General features: G+C 53.4%; 1 protein-coding gene across 2 annotated transcripts; it reads left to right on the forward strand.

The window, feature by feature from the left end:
* The first annotated feature begins 51 nt into the window (after positions 1 to 51).
* GOLGA7B (golgin A7 family member B) lies at positions 52 to 13682 on the forward strand. Of its 2 annotated transcripts, none has more exons than XM_027112243.1 (5): positions 52 to 158; positions 6500 to 6625; positions 10258 to 10410; positions 10497 to 10598; positions 11691 to 13682. In XM_027112243.1, exons 1-5 carry the CDS (start codon positions 147 to 149, stop codon positions 11790 to 11792), a joined length of 495 nt encoding a protein of 164 aa, XP_026968044.1. In that variant the 5' UTR covers positions 52 to 146; the 3' UTR covers positions 11793 to 13682. The 2 variants fall into 2 exon arrangements, with proteins under 2 accessions (XP_026968044.1, XP_026968045.1); XM_027112244.1 differs by lacking the exon at positions 11691 to 13682 and adding an exon at positions 11374 to 11682 and having other exon boundaries at positions 10497 to 10655.
* The last annotated feature ends 757 nt before the right edge of the window (positions 13683 to 14439 follow it).

The following is a 14439-nucleotide window of genomic DNA, read 5'->3' on the forward strand; positions in this document are numbered from 1 at the left end:
GGTCTGCGGCGTCCGCATCAGCACCGTGGACAGCGCCCCGGGCCCCGTCTCTTTGCCGCCAGCCCACCTGCTCCCCGAGTCAGCACGGCGGACAACCCCCCTCGACGGGCCCCGCAGCTGCTCGGAGCTGTCAGCGCCCCCGGAACATGGCCACTGAGGTAGGGAGCGAGCACCGGCCCGCAGGCAGTGCCCGGCTGCTGTGAGAAGAGATCCCAGCTAGGGGCGGGGAAGGAAGACGGAGGGTGGGGTAGGATGGGATGGGGTGGTTTCCCGGATCGGGTCCGGAGGGAAGGCGTGGGGGAGGGGCGAAGTGGCCGGGGGGAAGAGAGGGGCTCCTCACTGGAGCTCATTTCACCCCTGGCGTGTCAATCTTCCCCATCGGAGTCCCGAAGCTGTCCGCACCACTTGTTGGCACTAGTGCCAGGTTTGCTCCCGGGGCCTCAGCTGGGGTTTCCCCTTCCCATGGACTGAAAGTCCTGAAACCACTTCCCTAGAGGCTTGGAGACGAGCCTGAGCCAGTTTTAGGGGAGAGAAGGCGGCTGGCTGCTGTTGCTACATGGTGCAGCCATCCAGCTTCTGAGCCCAAAAGCCTGGCTAAGAGATGACAGACCTGCCTTCACATCTGCATTTCCTCCCCGGGGGCAGGGGGACAGGAGGGGACAAAGAATCCTCAGGTCAAAACCCCAAGTGGTTGGTTTTAATGAGCTGCCTGCACCAGTTCAATTTTGCATATTACCCTTTCTTGCTTCTTCACCCCTTTTGAGTTTCCTGTACCAGAAGACCGCATTTCCCTTGTGTCCGATGGGAGGAGCTGCCTTCTTCAGGGTGTGCCTATACCTGTGTCACCTTCAAGGGACTTGAAAGCTGAACCAGGGACCTATTGACTGAGGGCAGGATCTATGTGCATTGCTTAAGAGATCAAGAATTACCTCCTCTACCCCCTCATTTCACAAGGGAAATGGAGCTCTTAATATTCCCACTTCATAAGTGGTAAAGCTAATACATGAAGGGGAGGACCTACTTAACACTCACACAGCGTGTCAGCTGCAGAGCTGAAAGTTTCTTCTTTGAATTTTGGAGTGGAACCCAGGACACCAGATTTCCCCAGTTCTAATGTTGACTTTTTTTGTGGTGTTTCCCCATTTCCAACCCAGCTGGAACACAAGCCAGGGGGACAGCAAGGGCTTTTGAATGATCCTATGCAGTGCCTCTGGGCACCCTGCTGAGCAGCGTGACATCAGTACCAAGTGTTACTGTTGTTATTCTGCTGTCGTCGCCACCACAGAACGAGGTGCAGTTGCTTGGCATCACTCGGCTTTCTGACAAGGCACAGGGTTAGCTAGGAGAGCTCGTCCCTCAGGACCCTGTGAGGGGACAAGCCCTGCGCAGACCCGTGGAGCTTGGTTTCTAGGGTGGAGGAAGGCAGAGTGCTCAGAAAGTGCCAGAGATACTGAGAAGAGGAGGAAGAACAAAGGAGAAATGGCCAAGGAGCTGGTCATGTTCCAGACAGGGCTGGCAGACTGCAGCAGAGAGGCTGCTGGTGTTGGACAGGAAGGGGAGACTTCAGCCACGTGGGGACAGTTGGGCCAGCAGTGTGGGCAGAAAAGGTGGCCACATCTGTGATGAGGCCCATTTGTCCCGGCAAATCTCCCTCTCAGGTCTGCTGTGGTTCACAGATTCTAACCAGCAGGCTTACATCTCTAGGTCGAGGCAGTGTTTCCTGGAGGCTGCTGTTAGCCTGCCGTTAGCTCTGCTCGTAATGCTTCCGTGAATATAGCATTTTCCTGTATACAAAGCACTATCACATGAGTGATCTCCTTTGAGCCTTAGAGCAACCCTGTGAAGTAGGCGAGGATAGTGTCATTATCCCCAATTAACAGATGAGACAACTGAGGCTCAGAAGCTTGCCTAATCCCTGTGAAGGAGCCAAGGAAGGCATCATTATCCCATTTTACAGATGATGCAGCCGGAGTGCTGAGACTTATTCAAGGAAATATGGCTAAAAAGTGATAGGGCCAGGACTAGAACTTGAGTCTTCTGCCTCCCTGGCCAGTGCTTTGTTTGCTGCATCCAGGTGTATCCAATTAGCCAACTGTGTTGCCCAGTAGAGAGTAGAGGACTAGGGGTCCTGACATAAGACTTTGATGGGGGAAGGATGCAAAGGAGTTCTGGAAGGGCTGGAGTATGGGGACGCAGGTACCCTGACTGGCCTGGCTGGTTCAGCTTGAGGGCAGAGGGATGGAGGAGTGCCCACAGGGTTGAGGGGCTGAGGACAAATATTGCCCATTTCCCAATTTGGCCTTGGGTGGACTCTGATGGCAGCACAGAGGGAGGAAGCCTCAGCTCTGCCAAGGCACAGGACGTTCACATTATCTGGGCTGCAGAGCGAGTCATTTTCCCCAGGCTGTTTTTACTGTTAGGACTGTGTTAAGATTACCAGGAAAAACCTGTTGGGAGAAGTAAAACCTCATGCCAAGCTCCTGTGGCCATTCTCTTAGGATTTTGAACGGGAGGTCCTCAGCTCCAGCAGAAAGTGTTTTGAGAGGAGGAGAGGGGAGAGAGGGAGGGAAGAAGAGACAGAGGGAGAGAATTGAGAAAGATTGGATATTCCTGGATGGAAGGCATGGAAACTGGATATTTTCTACTCCCTAATTTCTGTTTAGGAGTTAGCATTCGGGGAGGGGTGTGTGTGAGGACCTCAGAGGAGGGATGAAGCCTCCTGAGCCATACACTGACCTCATTTGGAAAACTGTAATGAGCCCATTTCCTGCGTGACAAACCTCTGCGAATGTGTGTCATGGGAGCAGGGTCTGCCCTGGAAACCAGTCCAGATGGCCGAGGACAACTGGGAAATGCTTGGCTGGGAGGGGCTTGTCCAAGTGGTGGAGTTTGGCCCCTCAGAGATTTTTAAATGCACCCAAGTAGCGTTAGCCAAGAAAGGCATTGGAGGTTTGATCTCTGAGGCATGAAATTAACAAGCAGCAGACAAGGCGCTGGGCTGGGGCTCTGGTACAGCCTGAGGAGGAGGCCCTGCGCCTGGGTTTCCATCCTGAGCCCGGCTCGGCTGCCTGTGACTCAGGATCCTCACTCCCCCTCCACTCCCCAGCCAGGGAGGATGGTGTCGGCTCATCAGCTGAACCTTGTGATTCTTGAGTTGAGTCTCAAACACATCCTCTGGCATTCACTGGTTTTTAACGAGCCTGGAGATGCGGGCCAGATGGGACCTCCTGTTTGTCTTGGTCCGACCTGCCTGGGGGTGCTCATCTGCCCTCCAGTGCTCGCTGCTCGCCGCCTCTGCCAAGGTGACTCTGTCAAGTGTACAGACCCCAAATGTGAGACCTGGGATGCCCACTCTCCTGGCAGCCTCCTTTTCCCTGCCATGCAGTTCAAAAATTGGTGTCAGCAGATCTCACCACTGATTTTCTCTTTCTTCCTCATGCAGGGCCTCTTGGTCCTGTCCTGACTCAGCTGCCAGCAGCTGGGGGATGGTGATGGGAGAGAGGGGAGGGTTGAGGAAGGTGAGAAGTAAGAGGCAGGAGACCCTGCCTTGTCTTAGATCCTACTAACTACAGATGCGTTAGAATCTTAGAGTCTGTGTGCTCTAAGTAGATCTGGGAAACTAGGGCTCTGGCGTACAAAGTGTGCCTGATACCATCCTCTAGCACCTCCTCGAGACCCCACAGACACTCTCCAGGGAGGGAAGAAGATCCCTAGTCATCCAGAGCCAGGACAGTGTTCTAAGGCTCAGAATATTGTTGGGTTTGGAAAGCGTGTTGACCCCTCCCACTCTGGCTACTTGAGAACACATTGATAAAAGCCAAAAGGAAATGGGACTGTACTCTGTAAGGTAGCCCCCTAAAATCTTAATGGTGCAATAAAATAGAGGTTTATTTCCTGCTCAGTAAAGTCCCAGCCCGGCATTCCTGATCAGTAGGTGGCTCTCCTCTAGGCAGTGATCCAGGCACCCAGGCTCTCTTCATCTTGTGGTTCCACTGTCTTCAACACATGGCTCTCTTGGTTTCTGTGGGAGGGGAGAAAAATCACAGAGGAGTGGTGGTCTTTATGAGCCAAGCCTATACGTGACATTCATCACTTCCATTCGCATTCCGTTCAGTCATACGGCCACACCTAACTGAAAGGGAGGCTGGGAATTAATCTAGCTGTGTGACCAAGAGGAAGAAGTGGCTGTAGTCAACAGCTAGGCAGTCACTAGAGACGTATACCTTCATGGCAGCACACAGTATGTCTGCGTCAGTCACAGACAAAGGAGGGTATTGGAGGGGAAGAAGCTGAGCCCGTTTCAGAATGGCTGAAGCACTGTTCTTTCCTTTTCTTTCCATTCTCACCATTATTTTTCTTAAGTTAGACCCACTTTAATTTTCCCCTGGACTACTACAAAGATAGTCATCCCTCCACCTGGCCCCCTACCCCAGTCATGCCCACTTCCCAGGCACCACTCACGAAGCTACCAGAAAGATCCTTCTGGGGCTAGGGCAGTCCATCCTCAAGATTGACAGGCTCATGTAGGTTGGTTTAGAAGCTCGGAGGAAGGTCACAGCCCCTTCCTTTTTCCTTTGAAAATACAACTGTATGAAACCTTAACCAGACAGAGCAGACACACTAATGAATAACATTTTTATATTACCAAAGCATTTTTTATTTTTCAAAGCTAACATAGGCTCCTACTAAATGTCAAGGGGACTCCTTCAATTAAAACCTTGATTAGGGGAATCAAGGACTATAGGAGCCCTTATACAGTATTTCATCCAATTACAATGCTTTAGGGTCACACTCTTACACAGAGCAAAATTCACTGGGATTTAGGAAAGTCTTGTTAGCACCATCCCAGGACCTTGATCCACCTGTCATCTGATCCTACTACCACACTGAAAACCTTTCTCTCTTTACTTATTCTTCCCCCAGCTCTTAAGCAATTTAAGTATCTTCTATCTTAAACCCTCCGCTCCAGTAGGAACTTGTCAAGCTCTTTGTGATCTAACCCTTGCCTTCTCTACACTCTCATCATCTACTGCTCTTATCTGCTCTGCAAACCAACCTCAGTCTTGCTGAAATCTGCCTCCAGTCATTGGAGTAGACCTTGTTCTCTGTTGTCTCCGTTAACTTTGCACAAGCTCCTCCCTCTGGGTTGCCTTTTCTTCCCTCCCTCACCCCCCTCCCCGCCACCCCCCCCACCGCTGTAGCTCCTTTATGACTCCACACAGACTTCAGGGAGCCTTTTCTGAGTAAGCGTTTCTGGGGGAGATGCTACTTCTCCGCAGCATTTATCAGTCTGATTCATTGTGTATTTACTTGTCTTCCTCCCTGGAGCTCACAGACTGTCTTTTGCTCAGCATCCCCAGAGCCTGGCAATAGTAGGGACTCAATAAATGAAAGCTGAGTGACTGAACGGATTCACCTTAATTACACAGGATGAACTGGCTGTGTTCACTCTGCCTTTGGGGCTTGGGCTCCACGTGGTTCCAGTGTCTGGAATATTTCACCCAGTGGGAAGCTTGTCTCAAATGCGGGTGATGGAGGCTGGAAGTGGAAGAAAGAGGCCCAGTTCTTCCGTGGAACTGAGCCCACTTCTCTGAAATGCTAGAGCCTGTGTCAATGTCAAGTTTGCAGGTGTGGACAAGGGACAGAAGTCACCCCACTCCTTCCTACAAGGGCAGGAGATTTCTTCATTTTCTGGCCTCAGCCCACTTTATCCACAATTTTCTCTGGGAAATTTGGATGTATGTGGGCCCCTTCTTTCCTGTGATGAGACGTGCTGGACGTGGAAACAATCTGTGGTGTCTCTGACTTAAGCCATAACCTGGCCTGAACCCATCTCCCTCTGAGTTCATGGGCGCATCACATCTTCCTTTGCCCCACAAGCTCCCCTCCCCCAACCCTGTCAGCTCTACTAGGCGGGATGGGTCCGAGGCATCAGTCTTGTCCAGTGCTGGGGTCCCCAAGCCACAGCCTGACAAGCTGTGAACATTTGATACTTGCTGAATGAATGAAAGAGTGAAAGACCCCACCATGCATGTGTGTGTGTGTGTGTGTGTGTGAGAGAGAGAGAGAGAGAGAGAGACAGAGAGAGAGAGAGAGAGACAGAGAGAGACAGAGAGAGACAGAGAGAAAGAAAGAGAGAGAGAGAGAGAGAGAGAGAGAGGATCTGGGCTAGCCACCAGGAAGTGTTTTCCTCTCGTTAAAGTTTGTTCCTGGCTCTGTTGGTGGTTCCAGAACCTCTCGCTTTGGCTCAGCTTTGGCTCTGCTTCAGGCTTTTTCTAGATCTTTCTGGGATAGCTAGAGGCATCTTCTGGAGTAAACTCAACAAGCCTGCTTCCCGCAACCTTCCTTGAACATTTGTGGGGTAGACAAGTTGTCCTGCGTTGCTGGGAACTTTCCTGACTTTAGCAATGAAAGGCCCACACCCCAGTAAACCCCTCAGTCTTGGACAAACCTAGAAGGATGATCACCTTGAGTGCGTGTCTCCTGAACGTCTCCCCAGGTCCACAATCTGCAGGAGCTCCGGCGAAGTGCCTCGCTGGCCACCAAGGTCTTTATCCAGAGAGACTACAGCGATGGGACCATCTGTCAGTTCCAGACCAAATTCCCCCCAGAGCTGGACAGCCGGGTAAGGATGTCTTTTGCTAAAGTTGGATCATAGACTATGATGGAACTGAGGGGCTTGTTAGAATACGTATATTTTTCCAAGAAAAAAGTAGTATAGGAAACAACTTGCTCAGCCACTTCAGGTGGAAGAACTAAATAATGTCCTTAACACTGTCTTGCTGTCACCTTCTAGAAAGTTAGAGCTGAAACACCTCAGAGATTTTCTAGTTCAGTGGCTCTCAGATTTCAGAGAATCACCTAGAGAGCTTGTCAAACAAATGCAAATTCCTGGGTCTTATTGGAATTTGCTTATTGGATGATACTAGCTGTCATCAGAGATGCTGACTCAGTTGCAGGACTGGGTTCAGGAATCTCTTTTTAGAAACACTTCTTAACCCCAGCTGCACATTAGAATTTCCTGGGGAGCTTAAAAAAATCCCAATGCCCAGCCCACACCCAGGATCAATTAAATCAGAGTGTCTGGGACTGGGGCCCAGGCATCAGCATTGCTTTAAATTTCCCTGGGTGGTTCCACTGTGCGTCCGGGGCTGAGTATCTTAATTTTTAATGAGGAATCCCCAGGTGCTGTGGAACTGGGTGATTCACAGATCCCACTTGGAGAATCTCTGGTCTCCTAGTACAGTGATTCTCATGCTGGGCTGCCCGTTAGAATCACCTGGGAGCTTTTGAGAAAACCTTGAGGGCGTCAGCTTGGGTAGAATAGGACGGTGGTAGTCTTTGCTGCTTGGAACCACCCTCTCGCTGCTCAGACCATTTGAATCAGAATCTCCTGGAGGCGAGACCTGAGTATGCCTATGTTTCAAAAGCTGCTCAGGTGATTTTAGTGTGTACCACAATCGAGAACAGCTAAGCCCTTGAACCAAAACAGGCAATGTCAACGTCCCCTGGAAACACAGAATCTCAGGCTCCACCCTGGATCTACTGACTCAGAATTTGCATTTTAACCAGATCCTGAAGTTATTCATATATGCATAAATGTTTGGGAAGCATTGCATTAGTTCATCCTCTCATTTAAGAGAGGAAACTCAGGGCCAGGAAGAGGAAGTGACTGACTGAGGGCCGAAAGGGCCTTGGCGTCCGACTCTGCTTTTTCACAGGACTCCTGTTTCCTTGGTGGGTATAGATAAAACTGGGTGCCTGGGTGATCAGAGTCTTGGCAGGGAAAGCTTAGAGACCTGGAGGAAGGGCTGGAGGGTGCTTTTCCCTCCTTCTCCCCACCTCGGCCGGAGGGGAGAGCCTGATGCGCCATCACAGGGTCTGCTGGTGGCATCAGAGGCCGTCAAGCAAGGGCTCTGCCCACAGCCTCCCGCTCCAACTCAGCTACTTGGTTGTTTCATGGACCACTGGCCCCTTGCAAGGCATCAGCTTCTTCTGCTGAGTTTTGCTCCTGGTCCTGGGTGTATGTAGCCCTCACCCCAGGCCCCCTTAGAACTGGCCTGGGGTTGGGGGAGGGCAGAAGAAGGACCATGACCTTTCGTTCAGCAGCCCAGGCAGATTTGAATGAGTTTGGGAGGGTGGGGCAGGGGTGGCCTTTGCTGATCTGACCCCTAAACAACTTTTGGGGAGCCATGTAGATCTCCTCATCTTAGCATGCCTGTCCTTTGGTGCGGGGGTGATCCCTGAGACACAGCAGCAGGGCTTGGGTCCCAGACAGGATGGACATAATTTTCTTTATATGTTCACTCCAGATCTTTATAGAAGTAGTGGCTGGGAACCGCAAAGCTTCTGACTATTTGGGGGGAGAGCTTTTGTTCTAGACAGGAATGGGAGGTCCCTAATCTTATGTGATGGGCAGTTCTGGTCCTGTGGGGGTGAGGGGGTGCTTAAAGAATGTAAAAAATGGGATGAGAGACACTCTGATACCTACTGAGTTTGGAGCATGACCTTCCACTCCAGGCTCCAGTGGAGGGCTGCATGGTGAAGGGCACAGACTCGGGTCAGAGCTGTGTAAACTTGGCCAAGTTCATGCAGCATTCAGCAAGTATTTATTAGGCGCCTCCAATGTATTGGGCACTGGAGATGTAGGAGTGAACACATGGACCTTATTTTCTATTAGAGGATACAAAAAAATTTAAAAAGCAACAAGAAAATATGTAGGTGGTAACAAATACTGGAAATAAAAGAGAGAAGGTCAAGTACAAAGGGGGAGCTGGGCAGAGGACGCGGGGTGCTGTCAGATAAGGCGAGATCTAAGCGGAAGTAAGGGAAGAGCCAGGGCAGGGGGTGTCTGGGGAAAAGTACTGCAGCTGAGGACACAGGCCCAAAGGACCTGTGGCATTTTCAGGAAGCAGTGGGCAGTCGGTGTGGCTGGAGTCAAGAGAACAGGAGATGGGATCAGAGGAGTTGCAGGGCCGGGCCCTGGAGGGCCTCACAGGCATGTAAGGACTCCTTGGATTTTACTTGGAGAGAGATGGGGAGACTTGGGAAGCTCTTGATCAGAGTTATGACATGATCTGACTTTAACAGTCTCCCTTGGCAGGGCTGGGGGCAGGGAGACCACTTAAAGAGGTCAGAGATGATGGTGGTCTGGACCACAGAGCAGAGCTTCCGTCAGGCTTCCCCTGTAAAATGGGGGTGGGAGTCGTACTTCTCTGATAGGATTGTTATGAGGGTTAAATGAAGGAATACATAAACAGTGCCTGGCACAGAGAACGTGCCTAATGGATATTAGCTATTACGGTCATGGATGCAGGCAGGATAGCTTCTCAGTTGTCCAAATGCATGGGGCTGTCCTGTTCTGGGTAACCTGTTGTTTTCTTTTTTAAGTAATTAATTAATTAATTTTTGGCTGCGTTGGGTCTTTGTTGATCCGTGTGGGCTTTCTCTAGTTGCAGCGAGTGGGGGCTACTCTTCGTTGTGGTGCCCGGGCTTCTCATTGTGGTGGCTTCTCTTGTTGCGGAGCATGGGCTCTAGGTGCAAGGGCTTCAGTAGTTCTGGCACATGGGCTCAGTAGTTGTGGCTTGCGGGTTCTAGAGCGCAGGCTCAGTAGTTGTGGCTCACGGCCTCAGTTGCTCCGTGGCATGTGGGATCTTCCCAGACCAGGGCTCGAACCCGTGTCGCCTGCATTGGCAGGCGGATTCTCAACCACTGCACCAAGAGGGACGTCCCCTGGGTGACCTCTTAACTGGGAGGAAGTGCCTCCTCCTGGGAAGACACTCCTGAGGTCTTACCCAATCCGTCTCATGCTCTCCAAACGTGGAGAGCCCCTACTAATCAGGTCCTGAGCCCTCTCACAGCCATCACAATGGTGTGTGTGTGTGTGTGTGTGTGTGTGTGTGTGGCAAAGTCACTGGAATTCCTGCTTGATCCGCTGCAGAAAATGTTCACATCTTGGATTTCATGGGAATTTTCAGTTTCCAAGGGAGGTCAAGTAGTCATTCTTACTCCCATTTTACAGATGTGGAAACTGAGGCGAGAGTGGTTAAGTCATCAGTCCAAGGTCACACAGCTAGCTGATGGCCAAGTCTGGACTGGACCCCAGGTCTCCTGACTCCCTGTGTGGCGCTCCATGCGCTCCTGCAGCCTCGCCGGTCTTCCCTGTGTGCCGCCAACCCCAACGCTGGTGCGGGCCCACCACTGCCACCTCCAGGGAGGCTGACCTGGGCCTGGCTCCCTGTCCCTCTCTCCCTCCAGATCGAGCGGCAGCTCTTTGAGGAGACTGTGAAGACCCTCAACAGCTTCTACGCAGAGGCGGAGAAGATTGGGGGCAGCTCCTACCTCGAGGGCTGCCTGGCCTGTGCCACGGCCTACTTCATCTTCCTCTGCATGGAGACCCACTATGAGAAGGTGGTTCCTTCCCCCACAGCCCCGCATCCCTTCCCCCAGGGCTCCTGTGCTCCACCCTCATCCTCAACCGGTCCCTGTCCTTGCAGGTCCTCAAGAAGATCTCCCGATACATCCAGGAGCAAAATGAGAAGGTCTTTGCCCCCCGAGGTCTCCTGCTCACAGACCCCGTGGAGCGTGGGATGAGGGTTGTATCCTTTCCAGCTGTTCCGTGCGAGGGCACAGAGCTGCCGGCCAGTGGGCCCCTGGTGAGGCTGCTGGGAGATGGGACCACCTTTGGGGCCTCTGTTCAGGGAGTTCCTAGGGTTCCCCACACCCCTGGTCATCGGCCCCTGCCTCCACCCCAAGTTAGTGCTGTTTGTGCATTTTAGGCTTCGCTTTTATTGAGCTGCATTTAATCAGTGCTTAATACATGCCAGATATCATAGTAAGTGCTGTGAAAATATGAATCCATGTACTTCTCATAAGACCCCTATAAAGTGGCTAACTCTTCTTATTGCCTTTGTAGCTGACCCTGGCTCAGGGCCGCCCAGCTGGTGACCGCCAGAGCCAGGATCTGAGCTCAGGCCCACTCGTCAATGCTCTCGCATGTAACCCTCATTGAAGCCCGTTCAATGAGCAGGTCCTGTTGTTGCCCTTTCGCAGATGAGAAAAGTGAGGTCTCGGTGGGAGGCTGGCGTTCCAGAGGGTTGTAGGTCTGCTCACTCCACCTGGTCAAGGTGTACCTACATCCTGCCCCCCAGTCAGCAGCAGAGGGTAGAATTGTTTAAAAATAACTTTTACTGGAAAACTGACAGGAAAAGAGTAAAGAAAATGCAAATCCCAGAATCTCATGCTTACAAAGCCCAGGGCCAGCCTCTTCTCGTCTTTGCGACTTTACTATGTGCAGGCATTGCACATTACTTGTTTTATTTCATTTAATCCTTGCAGTAACCCCAAGATTCTATTATTATCCCCACTTTACAGATGAGATGGGTGAGCTGAGATCTGAACGTAGGACACCCAAGTCCTCACACTTCCTGTGCAGTACCACCCCCTCTTGGGCACATCCCCAGCCTGGGACACAGCGATTAGACGCACTAGAATGCAAGCTCCTGGTCTTGGCTATGGGCAGGAGCATCTGAGCTGAGTGAGCGCAGGTGCGAGGAGGGGCTCGGGTCTGGCTCCCCGGGCCTCTGAGTCCTTCCTGTCTGGGAACCAGCACCAGCTCTGCCTCCCGCTTCCCTGCTGGCCTCCATCAGCCAGTTCCTGTCTGCTTGCATCCCTCCTTAATGCCGCCCCAGATCGAGATCTCCATCTACGAGGACCGGTGCAGCAGTGGCAGCTCCAGCAGTGGCAGTAGCAGTGGCAGCGGCAGCAGCAGCGGCGGGGCGGGTGGCCGGTGACTGGCCGAGAGTCCTTGCAGGGAGGTGTACGACTGGACTGAGGGCCCTGCAGACCTGCGGCGGCTACGCTACCAGAGCACCCGCTTCTGAGTCGTTCTCTGGGCCCACCCTGCTGCCCAGGGCAGGAGGGAGGGTGACCCGCCCAGTGTTGCCTGCGGGCCATCAACGGCGCCCCCTGCCCCTCGCCCCCTGGCAGGACGGTCCACTTCCTGACCTGGCTCTTACCCGACAGGGCTGGTCTGGGTCACACAGAGGCAGGTTTTCCAGGGGGAGGCTGGGGTGAGGACAACACAATTTGGACAGCCCCTCTCTTCTGCAGCTCCCCTCCCAACACCCCAGAAGAGGATCCAGGTCTGTCACGTAGAGAATTCCCATCCTGCACGATTCCTCACCCCAAATCCCGCATCCACCAGGACTCCCTCCATCAGGGCCCTGCTCCCCATGGCCGTCTCCCAGTGTCTGCTCTTTCTGATGCCACCACGGGGCCTCTGCCTGTCTGTGACCCTGCCTCCACCGAATTCAAGGTCTGGGGAGACAGGAGTGGTCAGCCTATGGGCGCTGCAGTGGGGAGCTCTTCAGCCCCCTCCTGACCTCTTCTAGACTCATGGTGTCCCTGTCCTCCACCCAGAGCCTGGAGGTCATCTTAGCCTTGCCAAGAAGCGTCCAAGTCCTGCGACTTCGCAGGCCACCAGGTGCTGGTGGTGGGGCACATGGCCTGGGGCTCTGGGAGGTTATATGGGGGTCTGGAGAAATGCCTCATGGAGAGATGTAGCCTTGGGGGGGTTTAACCGCCAGAACTGGAGCCAACTTCCTGAGATTAGAACCTGCACGTGTGTGAGAATGAGTGTGTGTGCACGCAGGCACATGTGTAAGTGCACATATGTGAGTGCACTATGTGCATGAATGCACCTGTGTGTACTGTGTGTGAGGGCAGGTGTGTGCATGGTGAGTGCACTCGTGTGAGTGTGTGCACACATGCGTGTGTGCACGTATGTGAGTGCACTTGTACGTTCCCCTTGGCTGCTGGGCCGATGACCCCCTCTCTGCATCCTGTCTTATTCGTGCGCCACGGTCTGGCTGCTTCTCTGTGTGGGTCCAGCCTGTCCCCCTGTAAATAAATGTCCTAATGTCCCTTCCCCCTTGCCTGGGCTGCCAGGTGGCTCTTCTTCCTGGCCTCTCCCCTACCTGCAAGGTTCTCCCCACCTTCTGACTGTACTGTGTACATTCTGACAAAAACGAAGTTGGGGTTCTAGGAGAACAGAGCCAACCTTCCAGGGCCTTCCGTGCCCCCCTCTCAGTCCCTCATGACAAGGCAACGGGGCCATGGACACTGCATATTCAGCCCGCCCAGGCTCCGGGGCTCCCTAAGGCTGTGTAAGTGAGGCTTCTTTGGAAGGTCAAAGGAGCTGCTAACCCGCAGGGGAAAAGGCAAATTCCTTTCTTGAAGGGAAAGAGGGGTGTCCAGCCAATGAGGCCCTGGCTGCCGACACCCAGCAGCCCCATCCTGGTGCCTGAAGATGGACAGAAGGAGACTGCCTGCCTCAGCTGGCAGGAGGTGCTAGAGTGGATATGAAATACCAGCTAGCCAGGTAGCTTTCTGGAGCCAAAGAGGGGCCTGGTTTTCTTTTGGATGCAGGAGCAGCGTGTAGGAAAGTTCCAGAGAGCTGGAGAGGGCAGCCCAGCCCCTGAGCCTAAGTGGGTGCCGGTCCAAGGATGCCCCGGGTGAGCTTGCAGCCCAGTGGGCTCCAGCACAGCCCCTACCCCTATACCCACCCTGGCCCACCGTATGGCTGGGGCTGACCTGTGCGTCTCCTGTGGGAGGGCTGGGCGTAGGCGATGTGGTGGCCTTTTGCTTTATTATTTCTTTTTCCAATAAAAGGCCTTGCCTAGCTTGAGGCTCTGTGCTGCTTCTCTCCCCCACGGTGGTGGGAGGCCAGATCTGTGCCCCAGGACCACGGCGAGGAGGCAGGGCTGAGTGTGCTCCTGAAAAGGCAGCGCCCTGACACGGGCAGGACGGGCCCTGTCTTCTTGGAGCTTGCAGTCTAGTGGGAGGCAGACACTCTGCATCCCTAGTCTGGAGGCTTTATGAGGCCCTGGGATCCTTAGGTGGGGGGAACAGGTTAGACTGAAAGCCAGGTCAAAATCAAGTCACGGGGCTTCCCTGGTGGCGCAGTGGGTGAGAGTCCGCCTGCCGATGCAGGGGACGCGGGTTCGTGCCCCGGTCCGGGAGGATCCCACATGCTGCAGAGCGGCTGGGCCCGTGAGCCATGGCCGCTGAGCCTGCGCGTCCGGAGCCTGTGCTCCACAACGGGAGAGGCCACAACAGTGGGAGGCCCGCGTACCGCAAAAAAAGAAAAATCAAGTCATGGATTAATTAGATAAATACCCATTTCTTGAGCTCATATCTGTTCGGGGTTGGATCACACAGGTCACTCAGTTCTAAAGAAAAGTATGTGGGTGTTGGAACCTAGTAGAGTTGTGTCTTAGCTTAGGCTCTGGACGCGCAGGCTCAGCGGCCATGGCTCACGGGCCCAGCTGCTCCGCGGCATGTGGGATCCTCCCGGACCGGGGCACAAACCTGTGTCCCCTGCATCGGCAGGTGGACTTTCAACCACTGCGCCACCAGGGAAGCCCTGTGTCTTGGCTT

This window comes from Aethalodelphis obliquidens, unplaced genomic scaffold, assembly GCF_003676395.1.
Source record: "Aethalodelphis obliquidens isolate GAN/ISIS:26980383/991018 unplaced genomic scaffold, ASM367639v1 scaffold11, whole genome shotgun sequence".
NCBI classification, from domain to species: domain Eukaryota; kingdom Metazoa; phylum Chordata; class Mammalia; order Artiodactyla; family Delphinidae; genus Aethalodelphis; species Aethalodelphis obliquidens.

Excerpts from the sequence above, each read along its gene's own strand:
- GOLGA7B (XM_027112243.1), top strand. Across the intron at positions 10,411-10,496 it reads TGGAGACCCACTATGAGAAG|GTCCTCAAGAAGATCTCCCG; the intron begins GTGGTTCCTTCC and ends CTGTCCTTGCAG. Across the intron at positions 10,599-11,690 it reads TGGAGCGTGGGATGAGGGTT|ATCGAGATCTCCATCTACGA; the intron begins GTATCCTTTCCA and ends ATGCCGCCCCAG.